Source organism: Archocentrus centrarchus, chromosome 10 (assembly GCF_007364275.1).
Source record: "Archocentrus centrarchus isolate MPI-CPG fArcCen1 chromosome 10, fArcCen1, whole genome shotgun sequence".
NCBI lineage: Eukaryota > Metazoa > Chordata > Actinopteri > Cichliformes > Cichlidae > Archocentrus > Archocentrus centrarchus.
Window position 1 is genome coordinate 15,365,909 of NC_044355.1, and position 26,546 is coordinate 15,392,454.

At 41.5% G+C, this 26,546-nt stretch overlaps 3 protein-coding genes across 7 annotated transcripts; 2 read left to right on the forward strand and 1 right to left on the reverse strand.

Annotated features, from left to right (window-relative positions):
- Positions 1-3,817: 3,817 nt before the first annotated feature.
- Positions 3,818-8,519, reverse strand: LOC115787010 (zinc finger and SCAN domain-containing protein 21). The gene is made up of 5 exons (XM_030739560.1): positions 8,321-8,519; positions 7,549-7,889; positions 6,111-6,406; positions 5,386-5,497; positions 3,818-5,250 (listed from the first exon to the last, which is right to left on the reverse strand). The coding sequence occupies exons 2-5, from the start codon at positions 7,865-7,867 to the stop codon at positions 4,223-4,225; spliced, it is 1,755 nt and encodes a 584-aa protein (XP_030595420.1). The 5' UTR covers positions 7,868-7,889; positions 8,321-8,519; the 3' UTR covers positions 3,818-4,222.
- A 3,054-nt stretch (positions 8,520-11,573) lies between these two features.
- mif (macrophage migration inhibitory factor) lies at positions 11,574-12,766 on the forward strand. The gene is made up of 3 exons (XM_030739286.1): positions 11,574-11,770; positions 12,182-12,354; positions 12,500-12,766. Exons 1-3 carry the CDS (start codon positions 11,663-11,665, stop codon positions 12,564-12,566), a joined length of 348 nt encoding a protein of 115 aa, XP_030595146.1. The 5' UTR covers positions 11,574-11,662; the 3' UTR covers positions 12,567-12,766.
- Positions 12,767-15,496: 2,730 nt separating this feature from the next.
- Positions 15,497-26,259, forward strand: LOC115787332 (zinc finger protein 648-like). 5 transcript variants are annotated; one of them, XM_030740000.1, is made up of 8 exons: positions 15,497-15,737; positions 16,232-16,597; positions 16,903-17,030; positions 19,321-19,375; positions 20,158-20,187; positions 24,062-24,138; positions 24,290-24,407; positions 24,538-26,259. In XM_030740000.1, exons 2-8 carry the CDS (start codon positions 16,273-16,275, stop codon positions 25,530-25,532), a joined length of 1,728 nt encoding a protein of 575 aa, XP_030595860.1. In that variant the 5' UTR covers positions 15,497-15,737; positions 16,232-16,272; the 3' UTR covers positions 25,533-26,259. The 5 variants fall into 5 exon arrangements, with proteins under 5 accessions (XP_030595860.1, XP_030595857.1, XP_030595858.1 ...); XM_030739997.1 differs by lacking the exons at positions 15,497-15,737; positions 24,062-24,138; positions 24,290-24,407; positions 24,538-26,259 and adding an exon at positions 15,759-15,881 and having other exon boundaries at positions 20,158-21,845; XM_030739998.1 differs by lacking the exons at positions 15,497-15,737; positions 24,062-24,138; positions 24,290-24,407; positions 24,538-26,259 and adding an exon at positions 15,984-16,158 and having other exon boundaries at positions 20,158-21,845.
- The last annotated feature ends 287 nt before the right edge of the window (positions 26,260-26,546 follow it).

Sequence of the window (26,546 nt, forward strand, 5' to 3'; positions counted from 1 at the left end):
GTGCATTGGTTTTAACTTAAGATACTGCAAATGTTTGCACTGGAACATCATCAATAAATGCTGAGTCTCTACTGTACAAAGAAATAAAATAAAATAGTTAATTGTCTGAGAGTATGTTCATTTTTCCTCCTGGCCACAGTGGACTTTTTATCAGCTGAAGATGCATTTAATAAACACACATTGTTGTAAACACTCTAAAGAAGAGCTTAATGATGCATCTTTGCCAAGAACGTCTATAATTAAAGGAATTTCTTTATTTAACACGTGTCCAATAAAGTCACACCCAACATGACACAAGCCGCCTTTCTGGGCAAAAGAAAATACAGAACTTTTTTTTTTTCATGGAAGACTAGAGTTCAGTCATTTAATGGGAGGCGGTTAGACCAGTGCCCGTCTACTGAAATGAAAATATTACGTGAGCAATGCTTCCAGTGAAGCGGCGCTCTGAATTGGCAAACAAATTTGGTGGAGGCAAAAAGTGTCTGTGTGGTCAGCACTAAAATATAGAAAACATTTTAGGGGCACACATGTTTGAAGCCTCAGTGTTCTCAGAAGTTTGTCATTGACATGACCCAGTTCAAAATTAAATTATAGTTTTGACCAACTGAAGCAAAATTGCTGAAACTGGGAATATTCCCATGAATGATTTGAGAATATAACAAAAGACTCAGACTTGCTGTGAACTGAGAGTTGAGGAATAAAAGAAGAACTACAGTATGTGCAGTTTTTATATGTTCAGAGAATTTGGTTCCCACAAGAGTGGGACTTTCTGTGACAGGAGAAAGATGAAGATGAATAGACGGGAAGAGACGGGAAGCAAAATAATACCCCAGAGCATGGTGGTTAACCATAGTATGAGATTATTCACACTTGGCACAGTAGGTTAGTTTCACATCTCTCATGAAGCCTTTATTTTTATAGAGAAAATGCTGCAACACCACAACTGCCCCCTGGTTCTTCCAGACATTAAAAACATGGTCCTAAATGGGATGCGAACAAGACAACAATAATTTTTATCTACCAGCAAGCATGAACCATGCTGTCACTTCTTGTAGCAAGTGAATTTATTATCTATTCAATTCAATTTTATTTATATAGTACCAAATCACAACAAACAGTCGCCTCAAGGTGCTTTAAAGTGTAAGGTAAAGGCCCTACAATAATAAAAATCTAATAAAATGCATTTTTTAATAAATGTGTTGCACCACTCTGTGGTCATAGTCACATGGCAGCTGTCAGCCTTGAGGCTTGCTTCTTGTTTTTTACTTCTTGTCTTTCCTGTTCTTGCATATCTTTTTTTTTTTTTTTTGAACTTTAGATTTTTAATTTTCATAGAAAAAGTGAGCCAAAACTGGAGATGGACTCTCTGCAGGAAAATGATACAACACCACAACTGCCCCCTAGTTCTTCCAGGCATGGTTCCGGGTCTTTTGCCCAGTATTTTCTGTTTTTGTTTTTTTTGTTTTTGTCTTTGAAGTTCTGTATTGTTAAATTTCTTTCAGTTTGCTTTATGGTTTAAGTTTCTTTGTCTTTATATTTCTCCATTTAGTTTATTTTTAATTTAATTTGAGTTTATGTTACCTTGTAAGCATTTTCCTCTGTTCTCTGTTGTGTCTAACCCTCATGCTTTGTGCTTCCACGTCCTGTGTGTCGTCACATGTTCAGACATCTATGTGTGAGACTAAGTGTGAGATGCAACAGATCTTACAACCTCAAGGCTGACTTCTTGTTTTTTATAAGTTGTCTTTCCTCTTCTTGCAGAAAATGGACTGGTGGTGCTTACCCAATTAGAGATGCAGCACAGATGAGCAGACCAGGGTCAGGAGGCCCTAAAGGAACCCTTCCACGGTTCTTTCTCTCTCGACCCAGCTGGCCGAGCTAACAAACACGGCTTTTTGTTTGTAATTGCTGTTCCACATTCACACACCACTCACCCAGACCCTGCAAACAAATCCACCTGCTGACAGATACACATTGTATCATGTCTTTTTTTTTAAATTTACTTTAGAAATTTAGCCTTATATAAAGACTATGTGCAGTCTCTTTTGTCAAATACACAGTGTGCCAGGTTATGTCAAAATATGAACTCAAATGAAAGTGCTGTTTTCACTTCACACTGCAGGAAAGCACTTTAACCATTCAGAAATATTCAACAAAAAAGAGAACAACACACAACTGCATTTTTATACTGCTTGTATTTTATAATATTATTATAAATTTAGATTATACTTCAGTGATACTGCATCATAGCTTCACTAAATAAATTATATACAAATATAAATTATATAAAGTTTAAGACCATGTTTCCAGCATTTTCCTAATGAATTTGATTGCAAAATATTGGGCTTTCATGAAATTATTTCATGAAGAAAATCCGAAATTCAGATTTACATAAATCATGTAACTAGTGCATAGAGAAGTGAAGGAGATAAAAACATATAGACTCTGACCATGTTATACCTAACTCTTTCCTTCCATGGCTGCAGCCTGGACATATTTATAGTTGTTCTGTAATAAACATGCATAAGTTTCTTTTCTTATTATTAATTAGATGTCCAGACTGAATGTGCAAGTCTTCAAAAGCAGGTCAATTTACAGTGAGGGCCCTCTCACTCCCATACTGTATGACTGTATGAGAAAAACTGTGAGGCCACCTACACCCAGAGAAACATGATTACACTGTGGGTAGATCAATCCAGGCCCCTGGAGTGATCTGAAGCAAGGCATGCTGAAGAGTCTCAAAAAACTCTGCAATGGGGAGACATAAGTGATCCCTACAGAACCGGTCTGAAGTGCATCCTTCAAATGTGAACTTCCTGACTTGGAGACCACCCCACCACCACCACCCCCGATATACAGCATACTGCTGTGGGAAGAAATCGTCTTAAGTGGAGAGGACTTTGTGAAAAAGGTTCACCAACTGAGTTCCTAATATCAGGAGTAAGCTGTGGAGCAGGTGTCAAGAGATCCTGCAAAAAAAAAAAAAAAAAAAAAAAAAAAGAAAAAAGGCTGATAAAGGCATCAAACATCAATCTACATTCACCAATCACTTCACTAGGTACTAGGTACACTTTGCCTTCAGAACTGCCTTAATTCTTCATGGCACGGAGTCAACAAGGAGCTGGAAACACTCCTCAGAGAGTTTGGTCCTTACTGACATGACAGCATCAGTCGTTGCAGAATTGTCAGCTACATATCCATGATGTGACTCTCCTGTTTCACCACATCCTAAAGGTGCTCTATTGGGTTGAGATGTGGTTACTGTGGACGCCATTTGAAAACAGAGAAGTCATTGTCATGTTCAAGTAACCAGTTTGAGAAGATCTGAGCTTTGTGGCATGCCACATTATCCTGCTGGGAGCAGTACATAAAGGTCATAAAGGGTTGGACATGGTCAGAAACATTTTTCCAATCTTCTGTTGTCCAATTTTGGTGAACCCGTGTGAACTGCAGCCTCAGTTTCCCGTTCTTAGCAGACAGAAGTGGCACCCACCGTGGTCTTCTGCTGCTGTAGCCCATCTGCTTCAAGGTTCAATGTGCTGTGTAGTCAGACATGCTCTTCTGAATGGGTTGGTGGTAATAAGTGGTTATTTGAGTTACTGTTTTCCTACCATCTCAAAGCAGTGTGACCATTAATGAGCAGTTGAACAGGTGTACCTAATAAAGTGGCCAGGGAGCATAAACTGTAAATATGTGCTGAAAAGCAGTAGTATGATAGTTGAAAATTAATATTAATGAAGATGATCTTACAAAAAAAACATTATATTCATCAAGCCAAAGATTCTCCTGATGAATTGAAATATTTATTTCCTAACAATGTGACGAAAACACAAACATACAAAATACCAAACTGCCAGTCATATCATCCAAAAAAAAGGCCATCAGCTTTATCATACTGATAAAGAGGTAAAAATGAATAATGTATTCATCATTATAAATAAGTCGCAGCTGTGTACGTACATACAAATGACAAAACATCCAGTTATAAAATGGCTGGATGGCAGAGACTGACTCTATTTCTCTTCCAGTACAGGAAATTTATAAATTTGACTTCATAATTTACTCAACCAAGATCTTCTATATATGTGCTTTGTTATCTTAAAGATAATCACTGAGAAAGACACAAAATTGTAACAGTCACATTCATCAGCTAAATTCTACCACAACCAGATAAAAAAAAAAAAATAACAGTTCTTTCTTTTAAGAATTTAATGTGAAGGCTCTAAAAACACTGATGGTTCTTCAGTTGCTCCACATCACTAAAGCCCCTTCCACAGTTGGAGCACTGGAGTGTTGCTTTTTCACTGTTGTGTATGAGCTGGTGTCTCTTTAGGTACTCCACACGACTGAAGCGCTTTCCGCATGCTTCACAGCCGTACGGACGTTCGCCCGTGTGGATCCGCTGGTGCCGTTCCAAATTACCCAGACGACTAAAGCTGCGCCCACAGTGCTGGCAACGGTGCGGCCTCTCACCCGTGTGCACCAGATGATGGCGCTCTAGCGACCGTGAGTGTGTAAAGCGCTTCCCGCAGATCTCGCAGCAGTGCGGCCGCTCAGCAGCGCAGGCACACTCGTGGTTCTTAAGAGCCCAGGAATGGCTGAATGTGTTGCCGCAGTGAGCACAAGGGAAAAGAGCGTCCTCTGCTCCACTGCTCTGTAAATGGGCGCCACCTAGTGGACATGGATGCTCCTCCAATTCACCCTCTGAAGTGAAGCCTCCTCCACACTGTGGGCAAAAGTGGAGCAGGTCTCCGCCGCCCTCCTCTTCCCCTGCGCTCTCCCAAACACTCCCTGGAGCAGACAGGTGGGGTGGAGGCTCTGACTCTCCATGCTCCACCACATCCTCTACAGGCATAACCGCAACTGAATCGCCCTCTCTTAACTTCTTGGACCAGCCTAACCTCAGCTCCACTCCTCCAGCCACTCCCAACCTCTCGCCCTCCTTCACCCTGCCTTGTCCTATCTGGTCCTCTTTGTGCAGAGTGGGTGGCTGAGGCTCCAGCTCTCCATCCTGCTCCATTCCATCGAGACCAATGTACTTAGGGGCCAAGCTGATCTCAGTCCCACGCACCACCTCTGAGTCATGTTGAGAAGCCTGCTCACGACCTCTTTCGGCTCTTAATGCAGACTCCAGGCCCCTCAGCTCATCCACGGTCATCCCCCCCTCCGATGCTTCTGCTGAGCCCACCTTCCAGGTCTCCTCTTCTCTCTCCCCTGGATGAAGAGTCGGGGGACGATCTGACAGATCTCCTGAGCAGAGACGGGAAGAGGAGGAGACAATGAACGGGCTGGTGTGAGCAATCATTTCCATTTTCTTTCAACTACTGATCTCTGAACATTTCTCTAACTTGCCCTCCCTCAGTCTGTAGGTCCTGGGGTCATTACCTTCACTTGGGGCTCTGGAGCCAGAGTTGAGGTTCTGGTTGGGCGGATGCATCTTCAAAGCCTCCTTGATTAGCCGGAGAGAAGCAGGCTGATAACCCTCTGTTTGGGGAAACTGCACAGAGAAGCAGAGAGAGCTACTGTACAGGGTAATCGGCTGAGTTAAGGTAGCATATGATATTCACAGATAAATTTGCTTTTGTTCAAAAAAGCTTGTTAACCTTCCACATATGTTTACAATTCGTCTGAAATCAACATATAAAGCTATATAAACGCCTTCTTTCAAGCCATTTTATGAGCCACTGCAACACCGTAAAAGGCCTCACAGAAGGAGGCGAATACATGCACATTATGCATGGTTTGAATATTCAAATCTAGAGGACAAATGAAGAGTGGATCAGTGCCCTGCCACTTGGTGATGTGGTGGTGTAGTAAAAAGCTTTTCTACCAGTAGCATTTCTTCCTAAAAGCTTGCTGTGCTTGAGATATGAAGAGCCCTACTCCTGGCTCCTCTGGAAGCTAAATATCAAATCAATAGTCTTCCCTTTATCCACTACATCTCTGCAGTGATGTGATGGAAGAAAAATTTGAGCAAAACTCTTTCTGTATTATCATCATCTGTCTGTGTCTACATTCTTTCTCAGTCTATAAGAAGCTGTAGAGCAGAGCAGAGATGCTGTGCCACTTTCTCCTCCTACTCCTCCTCTGAGAAAGCCTGTCTCCCTCACCTCCTCTTTGATGTTGGCCTTCTCCTCCCCCTCACCGCTGAGGCTGCCCTCCCCTTCCTCTTCCTCCACCATCCCTCCCTCGTCTTCTTCATCCCGGGGGAACTGGATGTGGTACATATCTTTGGCCTCCTTCCCCCCTCTTCCTCCTGCTACCATGCCCACGGTTGCTCCACTTCCTCCTCCTCCTCCTCCTCCACCTCCTCCTCCACCACCGCCACCACCTCCACCTTCCTCCCACACACCTCCAGGCCAGGCTTTGCCATAGGCTGCTGCTGGGCCCTTTTTTGACTTGCCTCCTGTGGAGAAGGGAGGGTGGTTACGGAGGTGAGAGAAAGGAAGGAGAAAGTGAAGGGAGGGGGCATACAGGAAGAACAGCAAATGAAATATGAGGGGGGAGAGCGATAAGTGGGAGGATGTGATTGGAGAGAGGGGAGAGAGATGAAGGCAGGAAGAGGGTGGAGAAGTGAGAGATGATGAGAAGGTGGAGGAGGAGGATGAGGGGATTGGAGATGCAAACGGGAACAGGGGAGAGCAATGGGAGCAGGCGGCGGAGGAGGAGTGAGCATGATGAACGAGTTGAGGAGAGGGGGCGTGGAAGGACAGATAAGAGAGCGGAAAGAAGAGAAAAACATGTGACAGCGAGGAGTGAGAGTGAGGCAGAGAAGAGAGAAAGAAGTGAAGTTGGTGGGGGTCAAAAGAGGGGCAGGAGGAAGAGGAGGTGAGGGAGGACATGTTGAAGGAGAAAAAGATAAGAGTAGGATGAAGAGTTGAAAAAGATGAAAGAGAGAGAGGAGAAGTGGAGAGGGAGTATGTAATTATGGAGGGCAGTGGAGGTGGAGAAGAGTGGGGGAGGAAAGGAGGCGGGGGAGTGTGTGTGTGTGCTCAATGTGATGAAGGAGAGTGCAGAGCAGGAGGAGATGGGGGCAGGGAGAATAGGAAAGGAGGAGAGGGCATGAAGGAGAAAGGAGCGGGAAGGGGAGGAGGTAGAGTTGGAGAGAAACAGAGAGAAGTGAAGGAGGAGGGGGAGGGAAAGGAGCAAGGCAGGAAGAGAGAAAGGGAGGGAGTGAGCAAAAACACAGAGAGGAGTGGGAGGGACAGAATGCAGCGGAGAGAGAGAGGAGGGGGGGAGGTGAAGGACAGAGGGAGCGATCATGAAGAGGAGGCGGAGGAGGAGGAGGAGGAAGGGGGGTGAGTAGGGACAGAGGGAGCGATCAGCTCTTGCCAGATGGTTTTCCAACAAAACAAGTGCGTTTTCTCACAAACCGTGACTGCGTAGCAGGAACATTGTTACTCACATTAAAGCCACAATCATAGGGAAATACTGCAGGGTGTGCTGATAAGGTGCCATTTAATTGATAAGGCAGCTGCATACATAATGCAAAACTAAAGGTAAAACAGGAAGAAAAGCTCCAAGTCACCATAAACAGCAAATACTTACGGGTCACGTCAAGTTTTCGTTTCTGCCTCCCTCCAGCTTCCTCCTCCGCTGCTGCCGCCGCGGCCGCCACCAGCCCGGCGTTGCGGCGGTTGGCAGCCCAGCCCATGCCGTACTTGCGCTCGGTTCTCAGCTTGCTCTCGGTGAGCCTCAGCCGCAGTTTGAGAGCCTCGTTCTCCTTCCTGTTGAGGGACAGCTCCACCAGGTAGTCGTTCACCGTCTCCTGGAAGAGTTTGGTGATCTCACACACCGAGGCGCGGATCAGGCTGTCCATGACGGCAGTCAGATGCGTCTCAAATGTGGTCACCGATTCCTCCATCATCTTGCCCACAGGGGCTGCAGATCTGATGATGATCCAGAAACAAAACAGTTCATGATCAGATTTAACGCAGCTTTCCTATTGGGATCGCAAAAGTTTTAAATTGTGTAATCAACTCGGCCCCATGTGTTAGTTAACTTTACTCGCTAGCCTGCTGCTACAAAATCTGAAGGATCTCGGCAGTGAAATGAGACAGGGCTCCGTGAATAACATAACGGTCATTCTGCCTTTATTACAACTTAATTAAACACTATACCTTTTCGGTTAATTTGCGCAGTGCCAAGGCGGCAATGCTATTTAATCAACACCAAATGCACCACGTCCGTCAGACCGGCTTGTTAGTAAACTTGTAACGCTTATGGACGTGCAGCAATGTTAAAGTAAAGGAGGAGGAGCAGCCTCTCCGTAACGCTAGAAAGTGCTAGCAGACTGGCTAATTTAGCTTTGTATACGCACCGTTTGTTGGATGACACGGTAGAGCCACTACGGCGTAAAACGACGGCAGACGGTGTAATTTCACGGATCACGGAGACGCTTGGCAGCTGTTTGTGTGCGCAGAGATACGGCGACAAAGGAAAGCGCCATCCAACTTCTGGTCTCTCCCCCTCTCTCTCCCTGCCAGTTCCCCTCTCGCCTCCTCAAGTACTGCTTATAATACTTGAGGACAACGCGCATGCCCGGTACCGTAATTACCCTACAGTCAAGAGCAGCCGCACCCTGGAAATATCTCGCACTCGGGTTTCACACACCACTTTTTATATATTAATTTCACCAGTGGTGAAAGAAACGATAATAATGATAAAGAAATGATAATACAGAAAGCTTCCACCTGCTAGTGTCGTTTTTAGCACGACCGACTAACTGTCTTCCAGGAGGGATGGAGGCGCTGTGATCAATTTATTACATGATTTCACACGTTTTGTTAACAATTTCACAGTTTTTGAGACTAAAGCGTATATAGAAAATTCATTGCCGATTGCAAAAAAAAAAAAAAAAAAAAAAAAAGAAAAAGAAAAAATCAGTGTGGTATACTGAAGTTTTTGCATGAATGTGTCATGATCTTGGTTAATTTTTAAAAGTTTTTAAATGTTTTGGTGTTTGAAAATACATGCTTAAATCGGTTTGCTTAAATTTTAAAATAAGATCCCAGCAAACAAGGGAACGTTCAGGGAATGTCTGCGAATGCTCCCTGAAGGTTACATGAATATTTGCTGCAACCCTTCAGGCAACATTTCCCAGCAGAAAGTTTTATTGACGTTAGGGGAACATTAATTTTTGTTTTAAAAAAAAGTCAGTAAAATACTGGACATAGGACATAAACCCCAGAGGATCTCCAGGTAGCCATCTCTTAAGGTTGGTTTTGTAGAACCTTCATTGAACCTCCAGGAAATGTTCCCTGAAGGTCACATTTTTGGAGAACACTCTAGGACTGTTCTGCAAAAGTAACCTTCAGAGGTCACTTAAACCTCTTTACTTAAACATCCTTGGAACATTCCTAAAAGGCCTCAAGGATGTTCTCCAAAATATGACCTTCAGGGAACCTTTAGGGAATATTCCCTAAAGGTTCCCTGAAGCTTACTGTTTGTTGGGGAGGCAGTAAGACAGAGTTAAAAAAAATATTATTATTGCCTGAAATATTGTTAATTTCTGGAGAAATTTGGATTTTTGGACATATAATAACAAATTATGGTCTTTAAGGCAACAGAGGGATGACAGTCTCTCTGTCTGCCTGCAGGCAGAATCACAGCACCTTATTGGGGTTCAGATTTTTGTGGAAACAAACAAAATGATGTTCTTTAAACAGAAGAAAGCACATTAATTTGATTCTATGCAGGAATAACCTGGAGTGAGTCTTCTGGAGGGCGTTCTACTAGATACATGGAAAGTAGCTATACACATAAAGAGTGATGTGAGTAAATGTAAAAAAGTCATAAACACAATGTCTTTTAGGAGCAGAATGGAGTGCAGGTATTTGCTGCTCTAATTAGATCTTGAGTATGGGAGTGTGGTTTATGGAGCAGCATCAAAAGCACTTCTTGCAGGACTGGATATTGTCCAGGCTCTGGCTCTTATATGTCTTGGGGCTGTCAGATCATCAGTGGTGCGAATGTTTGTTTCAATTTGAAACAGGAGAGATGCCACTGGAGGAAACAGCTGTTAGAACATTAATTGTTGAAGTTCAAAGGTCAGACAGAGGACCCATCAAAAACAGTCCTTCTGGAAATAAAAAGGAGCAAAAAAACTCAAGTGGTGAAAGAGGATTGAGTAGCAAGAAGCATGGGAGCATGTGATAACTGGCTATTTCAGTACGACCGTGTTAAGGCCGTCAGTCACATAGTGGACACTTAAGACAACAAAAGTTAAAATAGGGTGACTGCAACTGAGGCAGAGAAATCTGAACACATTTAATTAGCACTTGGGTTTTATCAATACGCAGAGAGGCGACATGCAAGACATTTTTCAATCTACACTGACAGATCTGTGGAGAAGGATGATAGTGCCCATTTCATTTTATGAGAATTTCACTGGTGTCTGATGTGACTAAAACCAGAATATGGCAATAATGTAGGTCCACAATCAGCAACACAGGCGGGCAGAATCTAAGATGTATACAGAAGTAAACCCAGACAACAATCAAGATGTTTTAGGGCAAATAAGTTGGCTTCTGTGTTATGTGGATGTAGTAGACATCCAAGTGATATATGGCCAAAGACTTGAGCCTGTCAGTTTGATTAGATTATTCCTTAATAAAAAGCTGAGCTATAGAAACACTTCTTTAGATGCCTGTCAGCATGAAACTGCAGGAAAGCAGCACTCAAAATATTGTCAATCACACTAGTCCCTTATAAGAGCTACTGTAGACTATGTGAGGAGTTACATGTCAGCAGCAGAGAATCATCTCATAAGCTGAATATGGAGCAGGTGCAAGGAGTGAGAATGCAGTGGAGCCTTTCTAGCTTCTCCAGTTGCAGCTCTACCAGCTGAAATAGAGGAGCAGCAATTACTGATAACAAGAGTGAAAATTATGCTGGAATACTGGTTTAATCAGCAGGAACACAGCAGCTCACACCCTGAAACAGCTATTCCACACGATTGGGAGCACAATTCACCCATTTTAGAAGTTATGAATGGATAGAAAATATAAAGGAAGAAAATATAGGTCAACGCATACAGTCTAACTGTCCCATCTTCATCTATTCCTTACTTGCTCGGAGGATCGAGCAGCACTGTGGAGTTAGTTGTGCAGTTAGACCTCTATGTAGAGGAGCTGAAGTCAACACATCTCACATTTCAAGAAAAATGACTACAGATCATTTGTAGCTTGTAACATTTTTGACTCATTTACAGTGGTTAGAAGAAAAAACCCAAAATAATGCACTAATTGCATCTTATAGTTGGTCACCACTCATGGGTATTAAATCGAAGTTGTGTCGGTATGAATGTCAAGGAATTCATCATTTAATATACAGATGCATGCTGGACTTAAGTAGATGAAAGCAGGTAAATCAAGTGAAACAGGTTTAAAACAGGTGAACACCCACCTGGCAAATCTGCACACTTATCCTGAAGCTGTTGAAACGTGTGCTGCTGAAATGTAGGGCCATTAGTTACACTGTAACTTTTCAAATTGTTAAACACTTCAGTCCAGTAGGTGGCGGTAATGTACCTCTAAGCTGGTTTGCCAATTGCCATTAAACTCACAAGAAGAAGAGGACGAACAGAAGAGGAAGAAGAAGAAGAAGAAGAAGAAGAAGAGCCGCTGAACCTTGACGGAAAGAGGAAGGCGATATCGCAATCATGCCGATGTTCGTGGCGAACACCAACGTGGCCAGAGGTGATGTACCTGCAGCTCTGCTTTCCGAGGCTACAGAGGAGCTGGCCAAAGCTATGGGAAAACCTGCACAGGTAGGCCAGCACCTGCTCATTCCTGCACCATTTATGCTCACCCGATCGTACATCGTAACTATAAAAGGCTGTCCTCCGTCATTCTCCTCTGTATGGACCAGCATGTATAGATTTAACTCCTATGCTGAAAGATCAGTAAACTAAACTGGCTCTGTCTTGTGTAATTATGCAGACCGTGTATGGACTGCTAGGTCATTGATCAGTGGAGATGGATTACTAACCATGCATTCAGATGCAGGCCTAGTTGTAAGAATATCTGCATGGCGTTTTGTTATTTAAATGAAGATATTGGATGTTATATCTATTTTTGGTGGATTTTTACAAATCTACAACCTTCACTGGTTAATATTTTATGTGTTTCCACATTTTGTGATTATGGATCCATTTGTGCTTCTATCCTGTATCTACCAGTATGTTGCTGTGCATGTCAACCCAGACCAAATGATGATGTTCGGAGGGAAGGGAGACCCCTGCGCGCTCTGCTTCCTCTACAGCATTGGCAAGATCAGCGGTGCTGCCAACAAGCAATACTCAAAACTCCTGTGTGGACTACTCAACAAACACCTGGGGATTTCTCCTGACAGGTAGCAAAGACACATTTTTAATAATTTGATAAGTGAATGTAACGCAGTGACAGAAGCACTCCCCAACCCCTGTCTTGTGTAATTTCTCGTTGTTAAATATTTGCTCTTGTTGACCTTATTTTTCCTTGACTCTTGTGTATTTCAGAATTTATATTAACTTTATGGACATGGACGGAGCCAATGTGGCCTGGAACAACACAACATTTGGCTGAGAAGGAGGTCAGCGTGTGGAAAAAGATCATTCCAGGATTTTTCTTTGTGTAGGACTTTAGTTACAGCTGATTAAATATTCAAAGACAACTGGTGACCCACTTGTAGAAATACTGACCATCTTAAATGCACTGACCTAGACCCTTTAACATTGCACTAATCCTTTCACATTTAAATGCAATAAAGCGAATCCTATAAGTCATAAATGACTGTTTTCCTTTGTACCCTGACAGGTATGTGTTATAGTTGGCAGGGAGCTATGATAAGTAATAGGTAATTGGCACAATCTCTGAGTTTTTTCTTAATTTGATTGGAAACCGTATGTGGACAGCATAGATGAACTGTTACAGCTGTATGGTAATGACGAAGTGAGTTATCTGCTGTTCAGCCCTCTTCAAGCTGTCACTGTGAGCTAAATGGGAAATTGGTGTCTCTCTTCTGTTCATTGATGAGCCATGCAAGTTTTCCTTGTCATCCTGGGTTATGATGCCAATATTAATGCGAATGTAGTGCATATTGTCAGGATGCAGATTAAGTTTAATGATGCACATGAGAGAGTCATACAAAACTCACTTTGAAGTGTCCATCATCTGGCCAAAGGAGGCAAGTCATTAACTATAACTCAGTGTACCCTACCAAGCATGACAATTAAGCTCTTTTCAGCCAGACTCTATAAAAGTCTACTCACTGTTTTATCTGGGTATGGTTGTTAAGTGTTTGTAATGGCCATAATACACTCACTGTACATTTTACTAGGTATGCTTTGCTATTACTGGGTTGGACTTCCTTTTGGCTTCATAGCAGTGTCACGGTGTGTGTGTGTGTGTAAGTGTGCTTTTTGTTTTTTATTTGTGAAGGAAGACACATAAAACACTTTAGTTTAAAAATAAAACATTTAATATATTAAAGACTGGCTGTGCTCCACTCCCCACAGAGTGAAGACTCTAGACTAAATAAACCATTTTTATACTACAAGCGCTATCTACAAGCATTATCAATTCAAAAAATAGATGGAGAGAGCCATAGTTTAGACTCGGCCTTCTCAGATTGGTTCATCCAGTGGTTGGTTCCGACATCATGGCACAAGCTTCTCCAATCAGCAATAAGAGCTCTGTAAAAGAAACACATGCCTTCCTGCCCTCACATATTCCTAATCATGACATGGCAGTTTTATTCAACTTAGCAACAGGGAGTGGTGACCTTCACACACCCTACCCTCCTTAGACACAGATGTACGTGTTTTGGCAAAACCTTTAAGGATGAGATAAACATATTCTTCCCCGAGAACAGGAAGGCCATAAATAACATAAACATAACTCCCAAAGGCCGTGAAGTTAGTCTGGCAACCACTGGTCTCCCATTTCTCTGCTCTCTATCTAATGTATTTATTTAATTGTCCATTATTTGCTTTAGCCACTGTTTAGTTATTTTAATTCAATCACTATTGATCATTTTAATTCGACTACTGATTAAACATTATTTGATTCAAGTATTAATTTATCATTTAATCAACTGCTATTTAGAACTTTGGGGCAACTGCTAATTATTCATTTAATTCAATTATTAATTTAACTGTCTGATTTATTCACCATTTATTTAATCATTCTAATGATTAATTAATTAATTAATTAATCAGTTCTTGGATTTTTACGCTAAAGCATTATACTTTTGTTCATAAAGTAAAAAGAGTAAAAATAACACCCAAACAACTGCCTTAATTCTTTGTAGCACAAATTCAACAAGGTGCTAGAAACATTCCTCTGAGATTTTGGTCCATATTGACATGATAGCATCACAGTAGCTACAGATTTGTCAGATGGACATCCGTGATTAGAATCCCAAAGGTGCTCTATTGGATTGAGATCTGGTAACTGGTGAACTCTGTCACCATACTCAATTCTGAGTATTCTCAATTCATGTCTTCTGTCTCAATTCATACACCATACCATCTCTGAACTGTCATGTTCAATAAACCTATTTGGGATGATTGTGCCGTGGTATGCCATCCTGCTGAAAGAATCGATCAGAAGATGGGTACACTGTAGTCATAAAGGGATGAACATGGTCAGCGACAGTACTCAGGTAGGTTGTAGTGTTTGAACAATACTCGGTACAAAGAGGCCCAAAGTGTGCCATGAAAATACTTATAATAGGATGATATAGTAAACGCACACTGCTGTCTGCTTCCTTTTCAGTATTGCAAACTGACTATTGCAGAAAGAGAGAAAAAAAAACGTTATTTAATAATTTTGGGGTCTGGTATTCATGCAAGTACTTACATTTTCCAAGTTTTGAATTGTGTTTTATTTTCTTCACCTAACAGCTATTTGGGGCTTATCTGTGAATTCCTAAAGCAGGGTTTGATTTATAGCACCATTTAAAAGGTTTACTAATAGACCGACAAAAGCAGAATACTATGGGTAAATAAAAAATGGGTGCAAGACATAAAACTATTAAAAAACAGTTAAATAAATCAGTAACAGTGAGTGACTGAAAACATGCCACATGCAGTGATGACCTCCTGCCGGAAGTTCGTAACGGGAGGAAACGTCATAGCATTGCAGAGCGGGAAAAGTTCAATCAGTCCAGAAAGGATTTGGGGTTAAACCCATCGTATTCTGAGTCTCTTCACTGCTCCCTACTAACCAGGTTCAGTTCACAGCAGAATAAAATAAGCAGACAGAAATCCCTCGGGTGAATAGAGGAGGCTAGTTTCCCACGTAGCAAACGAACGGAGAGTCTCGAGTTAGACGAGACGGTTGCCATGGTAGCCGCCATGCTGGATACCAAAGACGCCGAGCAAATGAAAAAGTTGCGAAGGGAAAATATCTGTTTATTATAACTGTATGTGTACACATTTTATTTTCAATTTCCTCAAAAATATTTTTTATATATGCAGGGTTGTTTATATACTTCTACCATAAAACAACGTAGCTGTGACGTAGGCATTTCCTTCTTCCTGGGGCTCTTGAGTGAAATGGCGGATGGATATGTTGGGTTTTGGCTAACGAAAAAGAACCATAAGTCGATAACTGAATATCTGGGCGTCATTATTGGATGCGCCTTTTAGTTTTGCTTTAGTAGATTTCTGTGTGTAAGGCGAAGTTGGGAAAGTCAAGCATCGAAGGCAAAACACAGGAGTTGCCCCTTTGCCGAGCCGCGTATTTGCAGTGGTAAGTAATTTGCCCGCCATGTGTTAACAGTAGCCTCACTGAAGTGGTTAGATCTAAAATAACGTAACCCGTGCACGTTTTGTCACTGACTGTTTTTGGCTGGACCGGTGTTTTCAGTTATCAAATGGTTTACGTTATTTAAAGGTAAAGTGTTCACTAATAGCTATTTATGATTGGCGACTAAATATAGCTAACTGGGTTAGTGGTTTTGATCACTGCATACAGTGTTAACGTTACTGATTACCGTTAGTTTCTCATTGTTTCACGTATGAAACAATGAAATGTGCGTATGAAGTGTCCGTTATCTAAACAAGCTAAGACCGTGTTAAAACCGAAAAACAAGTTTAAATGTTAATGGGTAGCAGTAGAAAATCCCCCAGGTGATTACTGACGTTGAGGGAACTACTTTTTGTCTTACAAGGTAAGTTAAAAGTCACTCTTTAATGAAATGCTTGTAGCAGACCCTAACTTTCATCTCTAATCCTTCTTTTTAGGAGTGAGGACCACCACAACATCACACAAGCCACCTTTAAAGATGTCTGACATCTTATCAAGAGGGTTCAGGGCCCAGCTGACCACAGCTATGGACTCTATCTCGAGGAGAGCCGTGTTTGAGATAATGAAGATCTTTGAAAACACGTTATATGACAATCAAATGGAGCTGTTACAGAAAGGAGAAGAAGTTGCTCAACTTAAAATAAAGTTACAGAGAGCAGAGCTAAAGCTGAAAGACCTTGAGGAAGGAACGGGAAGACAAGTAGAGACGAATAAAGCCCAGACTAATCCTTTGCAAACAGACCCTGAAGTTGCCGTGGAAGCTTCAGGACAAACTTCTGAGATTCCTGAGATTGACTTTGAAGGTATAATATTAAATGCAGCTAGTTTGTTAACTAAATTTGCCACTTTTCTAACCTGGCATAATTGACCACCTGAGGTGTTCAGACTTGCACTTTGGTGTAATTAGTCTTTGACTGAAGGTGTTACTGTTGATAACCTCCATGGCGTGGAGTGGGTGTGCAGGGTTGATCAGAACTAATTTCAGCTTTGAGTGCATTCTTCTGTCTTTCACCAGCTAGACTGTCCCACGATTATTGTGTTATTCAGTAAAACGGTTGCCTGGCTTAAGGTTAAGCATGTTTGTGTTTTTGTGTATTGGTTTGTGCAGTACCTGATGACTGGTGTGCGCCTCTGGGCTGCGAGATGGTGTCCAAGCCAGACGAAGGTGTGTGTCCCAGTGTACGACTGCGTCCGCTGTCCATTCCTCTGTGGCACATTCCAGTCCCCAAGAATGAGGTATGTGACTGAAGGATGTTGTCACTTTATCATGTGCCATCCTTAACCACCAGAAACATCCACAACCTGAATTATTTATTTATTTATTTATTTTTAATGTTTTCAGAAGGGGCAAAAAAAAAAAAAATAATAATAATAATCCAAAACCCTATGCTCTTTTGACAACTTGAGCCACACTTACAACTAGGGCCGCAATGATTCATCGAGTAACTCGAATTATAAAAATCCTAAAATTTTTTGTTTCATTTAAACTCTGTTAACGCTCAGCTGTCACCATGTAAGCCTGAACGTTTCACCTACATTTACATTCACCTACACACCACGTGTGTGAATTAGAAAATATCACACATGTACATGCGGGGCTCAGAGTTCAGGAAGAGACAGGCCTGTGTGTGTGTGTGTGTGTGTGTGTGTGTGTGTGTGTGTGCGCTCTGTCTCCCTCCCCCCTCTGAGCCAATGTTCCTCACTAACCATAACATTTTTATACTGCCACTATCTACACACAAACAGTCTGTGTGCTAAGGATTGGCCTTCATCATTGGCCCGTCCAGTGCTGGTTCTCATGACTCAGCTTTCTTCTATCAGCGATTAAAATCTTGTACAAAAAGCACATCATCTCCCCCATATCCCCTTTAATCAATACAGAGCAGTTTTGTCCGGATTAATAACAGAACATGGTGATGTTTTAATTGTACGAACTGTGGCCGAACCTTCAAGGATAAGAGAAACCGAGACTGGGAAGTTAGTCTGGCGCTTTCTAATGTCTAATGTATTTATTTATTTACTAAATTGTCTGTAATTTGCTTCAGCCACTGTTTATTAAATAATTTCCTGGAGTTTACTTTTAAACAATTGTCATTTTATTCATTGGGTAAAAAATAAACCCCAACACAGTAAAACTATTAAAAAAACTCAGTTGAAATTTCTAAAATGGAAACCAATGAGCAATTCATTTTTAAAGACCTGTGTTTTCCTCTTTTGATTATTTATTATTGCTCATTGAAAAGACAAAAGTATTTCTTATTCGATTATTGAATTAATCAATGGAATACTTGTTTACAAAAATAATCGATAGCTGCAGCCCTGTTTACAACATTGTACTCGGCTCTGAGACTTATCAGAGCAATAATGTGCATATAGCTGTGTCGTTTGTGAGATGAGGAATTACAAATTTAGCAGGTTACAAAATTTATTTTTGAGTTATTTAATAAATGGATCATATTGCTGTATTATTGATTAGCGCACTGGATTAGTAGTATATATGGCTCTCTTGACATCTCGATAGTCTGGTGGTGTCACCTAAGCCACAGGTATGGAGTTCACAAGATGCTTGTGCCAGTTTTTGACAAAAACCATATGTAGTGGCATGTAAGGTATTGACTGACTTTCCAAAATCTAAAGCTTTCTATAACAAAATTCTGTACTTGGAGAAACAAATAAAAATAAGGGGCACGGTGGTGAAGCAGGGGCACGGTGGTTCTATGTACACAGTGGACGGTGTGACGGTGTGACGATGGAGAGTTTCGCTAGTCGCTCTGCTAACATACCTGCTAAAGTTTCCTTATTCCGCTGTGGAAATTAATCCAATATTCAACATTTGTTCCGCATGACTTTTTTTCCCAGGTCGTTTGCGCCCCACCTGTCATGACCCTGTACCCCACGGTTTAAGAAACACTACTTTAGGGGTTACCACAGTGGATCATCTGCTTCCATCTCACTCTATCCCTAGCATCCTCTTCTGTCACACAAACTCTCCTTCACTACATCATGAATCTTCTGTGTGGTCTTTCTCTTTTACTCCTGCCTGGCAGCCCCAGCTTCTATATTATTTGCCCACTATGTCCACTCTCCCTCCTCTGCACATGTTCAAAATCATGTTCATCACAATCTTCCCTCTCTAAAATGTTGCCCCTGGTGAACAACTGTCATAATAGAATAATTGTGGTAAACCTTCTGAAACAAATAAAAGCAATAACTACACTTTTAGAATTAAAATTAGGCTGAAATTTACAAATGCATGCTGGGATTGTGCAAGTCCACCTTAAAACCTTGTGATATCCTGCTGACAGAAGCAGTGGGATGAAAATATTTCTAATGTTCTGATAAAAACGTAAATGTTTGCTGTATTCTTCTGTGTTTATAAAGAACTGTTCTGTGTATTCTCAGCTTCACCTGAAAACAAATTATTTTATTTTTTCCTGTTTATGCAAACACATCTCTAGATTCATTTTCTTTTCCTGTAAATTGTCCTGTTAATCGTTGGAGATGACCAATAATATCTTTATGTTAGGTGGTTCACCGTGACCTTGACCAGAGAAAAAAGGGTGCCAGAAGATCTAGTAGAAGTAAGTCTTAAATCTTTCATCCACTTTTTTTTTTATGCCTAAAGTGACACTTTATGAAATTGAATTGCCAATTGCATGTTAATTGCTTAAATGGGTGGCAGCAGCATGTGACCAATCAGAAACACAGACAGGTCTACTGACAGTGGGGGCAACTGAGTTTACAAAGGAAGGTAAAACTGTGTCATTAGAAAATGATGAAGTTAAAAAATGCTAAAATAAAAGTTTCAGTTGCTACCCTTAAAAACAGAAAACATTAAAATATGTCTTCAAATCTCGTTGAGTGGTCCTTAATATAATTCGAGGCCTGCCCGAATAAAGTTTCTGTGTGGGGAAATGTTGCTGCAGCTTATTAAGTTTCAGCTGCTGCTGTTCATGTGCAGAATAACATCTTGTGGAAACACAATATATTTGTGAGGATGCATACGTCATGTTTAAAGTTTATCAGCTGTCACTAGGACTCTGTGAACAGATGTTATGTTAAAGCATATGAAAGATATTCTTTCAGTCCTGTGAGCGTTGCATTTTTTTTTGTTGTTGTTACTTAGCTGGATGAAGCAACCATTTTAAACCAATATTGTAGTGGTAACAACACCATAGGATTAAGAAAGTGTCCAGTGTTTTTTAAATAACACACCTTCCGATTTTTTTTTTTCCCCTTCATATTTGCTTATTCTGTGCTCAGTTTTGTAAAAATCAGTTACGCTTTTGCATTAGTTTACTACACAATTTAAAATATAGCATCCGTGTCATGTTAATTTTTTTCTTGATGTTTTTCTTAACAGTTTCAAATTTAAACGAGGCGACAAAACCCAGTAAAGACAAAAAATTACCAGTGCGTGATCAAAAAGTTCAATGCCAACCACTGAGAAATGACGAAGAATTGTTACTCCGTGACATCAAAGAGGAATATCCTGACCTAATAATGCCGGACCGCCTGAGACGAAGGCCAAATTTAGCAGGAAGAAAACAAGAAACTAAAGTGAAGTACAAAACAGACCAAAGAAAAAGCGCAGCAACTAAGTCCACGTCCAAAGAACAGGAAACCGTGGAACATGGAAGCAGAAATGTCTACTCCTGCAAGATTTGTAAGAAGATGTTTGATACAGAATTTGGACGAAGTGTGCACGAACGGTCACACAAAAGGTGTCGAGGCTGCAAAAAAATCTTCCCATTTCCAAGCACACTGAAGGCTCATAAACCATACTGTAAAATACTCAAGAAATTGTTGGCACGAGAAGTGGCCAATACTGCACAAACCCCTTCTGATGAAGAGGAAACATGTGCACCAAACGAAAAACATCCTGTCAATAAAAAGAGCACGCCTTCGAAAAACAACAATCACCAGGCACACAAGAAGGCAGGAAGGTACTCCTGTACGTTCTGCAGCAAGACGTTTGATTTCCGCTTCAAGTTCATAGCGCACATGCGGATTCATACCGGTGAAAAGCCGTATTCATGCAGCATTTGTCCAAAGAAATTCCGCATTGCTCAGTCACTCCAAGTGCACATGGTGAGAAGACACAATAAGCAAAACGGGGACATAAATAGAGACCTCTCATGGACCAAACCTTTAGAAGAGATCGAAGAGAACAGAGACGGTCTGGTTTCTCCCAGCAAACACATGAGTCTAGAAATCAAGCAGAACAAGAGAAGGCATCCTTCAGAGAGAAGCCCAAGATGGCAAACAATGGGCGTACGGTACAATTATGGCTTCATGTGCTTATCCTGTAACAAAGTGTTGAGCACCAAAGCGATCTTGATTGAACACTATCGCATCCACACAGGAGAGAGACCCCTCAAATGTGACAGGTGTCCCGCAAGCTTTCGTTATAGCACACAACTAAGTAAGCACAAAAAATGGTGCCGCTAGCCAGTGTGAGAAGTGTGAGAAAAATGATCCTCACAATCAGCATATGACAAGCATGTGTCTAAATGTAAAAAGTTGGGCACCCGTGACTAAAGCACTGGACTAAAGGACACCTCAGGAACCATATGCAGCACTAACATCGGTGCTGGGCACTGGATACTGGAGCAGTACTAATTACTGTGACTAAGCCAGGTGGAATTACCTGACTGACATTGAAACAGTATATGCTCTCCCTGACAGGCTGATGATGGCTCAAGGTAAACTGTACTATTGCTTTTTTTTTTTTTTTTTTTTAACCAATATTTTTAAAACAGTTTCAATAATTACTTCACTGTCCCTCATCTCTGGCAAATATTAAAACAATATATTAAAAGCAGTAATCAAAAAGGAGGTAATATTATCAATGTCTGCAAATGGCACCTCACTAAGAAGAAACTTTGTCAGTTAAAGTTGTGTCCATCAAGTTTACGACCATGTACTCTTGTTGCACCATTTCTTGTTCAGAAGTTTTTGCCACACACTTTTTTTTTTTTATCCTAATAACATGAAAATACATTTTGGGGTGACAATGGTTTAAGCTTCTGTAAGTACATAGTAAGCCCTCAGGAATTTGAATAAAAATTTTGTAAGAAAGTGATGTATTTTTTTTTTTTTTAATAAATCCAGCTAATACCAGGTAAATTGGGATACTTCATCACATTGATGCAGAGATTCTGTAAATCCAGCATTACCTTAAAGCAGACCTGCTCTTTTACTTTAATAGTGACGGTGTTGGTCTTGGTAGTGGATACTACAAGAGTAGCTACCTCAATATGGGCTGTGCAAGGAAAAAAATCCCTGTCTGTCAGGTTCTGGTTTAAAGGCTTACCCTCTTTATTTATTTTTTTTAAATTGAGGTAAATCCCAAATTGTCTGATGTGCTTGAGTGTGGAGGCAGATTTTTGGACCCAGCTTTTAATGTTGACAGGATTTACTGGACAAGATGAAAATGGGTTATTCTGAAGTTTCTTCTCTTTGAGATATGAAAACATGTCATTGTACCATGCTTTTGTGACTTTTTTTTTAAATTTTATTTTAAATATACGTGTTTTTTTATGTATTATGTAGCTTTTTGTTCCGTGTTTGTTGGTCTAAGTTCGCTGAGACAAATTTCAATCGAAGTGTGTTGATGGCGTGAGCACTAAATGTTGATTTCTTTTATTCAGTGTTATGCTTCATTTAATACGTTCGTTCTGAAACAAGCCAGAACAAATCTGAATGTATTTTACTGTTTTAACTATTCTGAAACAAATGTGTGGTTTTATTTTTGTCCTTTTTGTTTTTTAAATTATTTTTTTACTATTATTATTATTTTTTTTTATCTGTACGTAGGTGGTCTTCAAGTCGTCAAGTGTTTGTTTGCTTGTTTTGTTTTTAATAACAGCACTATAGTTGCTAGATTTAATTATTGGCATGGTTAAATAAAATCCCCATTTAATACTTCTTATTATATATATATATATATATATATATATATATATATATATATATATATATATAATGAATTTAGTTAATATTTAAATTACAAGAATGGGCAATTGGAATTTGTACGCTACAGCGTTGGCTCTGAAACGTTTAGCTTTCTTATCGCGAGACTTGCGGCGCTGCACACATCGCAGGTACTAACCTGCTAGCTGAAGAGTAACTACATCAGAGTGTAGTGTTTTAATGCGCAGTGAAGTATATTTTGCTACCGACTGCCATCAACCATTACGGACCAGTGATTTTGTTTGTTTCCGCCGCGGTTCCTCTGTCAGCTTCAGGACTGGATACTAAAGGCTACGCTTGGTTGGCTTCCGTGTTTACCCGAGGTAACGTTAGCTTGCTCGGTGTAACGGCAGAGCACTGAAAGCATCGCCTGTTCACTGCCAGTTTCTCAAATCTGTATTGAAGTTAACTATCTTTACTCTTCTGCCACAGAAACTGGTTTCTTGCATTACAGCATATGCATGCCATCACTGTGTGTAACACTAACATTTGCGGTCTCTTATGTGATAAAGCATAGGGTTTTTTTTTTCTTAAGATAACTAGCAGCAAAGGTTGTGGATATTGCGGTATAAAAGCTAATTGTTTTTATGGATGTCAGATGGCGTAATGGTGTAAATTGGTTGTTTATTATGGCAACATCTCATGGCGGTTCATAGATGTCGCGGCAGAGGAGCGTATAGCGGTAGCCACGTCGTTCGTCTACTCCCTCTGGAGGCAAACCACAGAAGAAAACAGCAGTGGCAACCAGCTGTTGTCATTAAAACAGCATCTATAAAACAAAGGACAATGGAGTCTGTGAGGAGCGCCTTCCATGCTCAGCTGGCCACCGTCATGGACTCTCTGCTGGCAGCCGCTGTGTGCGAGATAGCCAAGATCTTTGAGAGCAGCCTGTGTGAACAGCAGGCGGAGCTGGCACAGAAAACGGAGGAGATCTCCATCCTCCGGTGTAAGCTGGAGAAAGTGGAGAGGAGGCAGAAGGCAAAGGGTGGAGGGAGCGAGGAAGGAGAAATGTCAGGAGACAGAGAGGGCATCTTGAGACAGCAGACCCTGACAGGATCAGGTATTACAGCTGACTTTGTCTGATTCAAGCTGGTTCATGAACAACTCAGTTTGGTCATTGTCATCATGTCAATACCAGATCATTCCATGTTCAGCCCATTTTGTGAGTCTGTTGTGTTCATTGTTATGTAGACTTGTTCTTTAATAAGTTGGTGCCAAAGATGGTGACAAATTACAGTTCTCTTACGTAGGACTGAATATGGGAAAGGATGTGTCTTCTCATTCAAACCCAGTAGAAGGACTCAACCAGAACCTTGGTAGACTGAAGGAGGAGGTCAAGAGTCAGGATGGAGCTTCAGTAAAACATGAGGTCAGATCCCACGCTGCCTTCTGTGTGATTCTGAAGTTACCTGTTTTGATAAACTCCAACAATTTCATCTTCATGACTTCTCAACAGTCACCAGCTGAACCTTGCCTACCTTTCCTAAATCTTATAAACTTGTTTTACATTTTAATTTCAGCGTGCTGGGTCACGGCCTGGCCTGGGGTCTGTCACAGTCCAAGTCCCAGAGGGAAGTCTTGCAGCTGGGAACCAGACGCAGATCAATGTCCTGTCTACTACAGAAGCCAAGACCAAATGTAACAAAGTCAATTATCTCACCGTTGTGAAACCTATCTGTTGTTAAAACAGGATATTTAATAACTGAGTAGGCTGAGAGTAACTAAATTGTCTCTTTTTCTTTTTTTTCTCTCCCAAATTTCTCTGTAGTATCTCACTGGGATCAAAGCAGTCGTGGTGCAGACCACAGACCCCTTCAGGATCAGGCCTCTACCCCATTTCTCTCCATCTCTCAGAGTGGACGTTGCTCCCCCAGACCTGACTCTAACCTGGCTCAAGCAGGTGAGTGGTTACCTGGCTTGGACACCACCCGAGGTGGGGTGTCCAGTCTGGAGAACCTGCAGGCAGATAGCACCAGCTGCACTGGTGCAGCTAGCAGCAGCACTGGCACAGATGCACCCTGCTTCCGACCTGGTTTTGGCTCAGATGAGACCAGCAACGAAGATGACGATAACTCTTTTCCTTTTCTGGACCAGGAGCCTGAGAACCAGAACTCCAATCAGAATGCAGTGCAGGGCCAGGGCGTGGGAGAGAGGGGGGCTCGGCAGGAACAATCCCAAGCCACCCCTGGTGAGTCACTATGGAGACCAAGAGACGAGAGGGGTGGGAGAGCCACGATGAATCATGCGCGGCGGGTCACAAATTTTGGTAACAGAGACCCTCTCCGACCACAGTCTAATTCACAGCTGCTCACTCTACGACACACAAACACTCTTAGCCACCCTCCAGCAACAGGTGGAGGGAACGGCCGACCTTACACCTGCCCGTACTGTACAAAGTGTTTCACGTACCCCTCCCACCAGCGCAGACACCTTTTACGCCACACAGGAGTCAGACTACATCCCTGTCAGTTTTGTGAAAAGAGCTTCCTCACTCCCTCTGAACTCACTGTACACACTCGCACACATACAGGGGAGAGGCCTTTTGGCTGTTCTCAGTGTGGTAAACGTTTTGCCCGCAGTGGGAACCTGAGAGCCCACCAACGGGACGTACACATGGGGAAGAGGCCCTTTGCTTGCACCGAGTGCGGAAAAAGATTTGCCCACAGGGGAAATCTGAGGGTGCACAATCACAGAGTCCACCAAGGAGATCCCTACTACATGGATGATCAGCAGGAGCCTGACATAGGCTCGAATCCCATTTGAAGAGAGTTTTAGTAGAAAAACAAAATGGATCTGCACTTTGAATTTCATTTGCAAAATAAAACCTAGAAACTTGTTTCAGGGTTGCCTGCATTAGTGAGCACTTAAAACTGCTTAAAATCTTACTATGTTTTTGGTTTATTTGTTTGTGTTTTGAGACGCGATGCAAGGCAGCCGTTAAATTAATCATCCAAATATTTAAACTACATTTATTGACCCACACAAAGTAAACGTGAGTTTCTTAATGTTATTTTCAGTTTTTGCCTCATAATTTTGGGTCACGTGAAAAGAAAGCACTTGTGTTACTGTATTGTAAAGGAGTAGTTGTAATTGTCCAAGAATAAGAATCATTGGCTGTTGTGAAGAATAATTGTAATAATTCTCCAGGTTGACGTTCCCTATCAGTGGAAAGTTGGCAAATGGATTCAAGCACCTTTTCATTACTTAATGTGACAAAATGCCAAAATAATGTTTTTGTAAAGGCAATAAAGAAGGTCTAGTTGGTATTAGCTTTAGACATGTGGCATGCAGAGGTAGGATAGCACGTCTGTTCCTTGAAATTTGTGCTTCTGTACTGGCCATCTCCTGAAACCCTTTGAATGTGTTGTGAAAAAAAAAAAATGAAAATTTGTTCCTGTGACAAGTACATACCATACTCATGTTGTTAAAGAACTGTTCTTTCATTTCCATCCTGTTTTTGCAAAGTGAAATTAAACAGTATAGTCACGTATGAACTCTTTTCGTTTCATCCTAAGCCTCAAAAATTTCTACCCTTTAGTTTCGTGTTGTTGCACTATCCTATTCCAGACACTAGGTGGCAGTGTCAACTTCCAAAGGATGTATAGAAACAGTTTTGCACAGTTTCATAGTGTTGCCCTATATTTTGAGTCCCCCCCCCCCCCCCCCCCCCCCCGGATGTGTGCACTTGTGTCACCATGCCATCGCTCATGTAGGAGCTGGTCTGTAAACATGTGCTTGTTAGGCAAAATCAAAATGTGAGTCCATGGGTTGCCATTT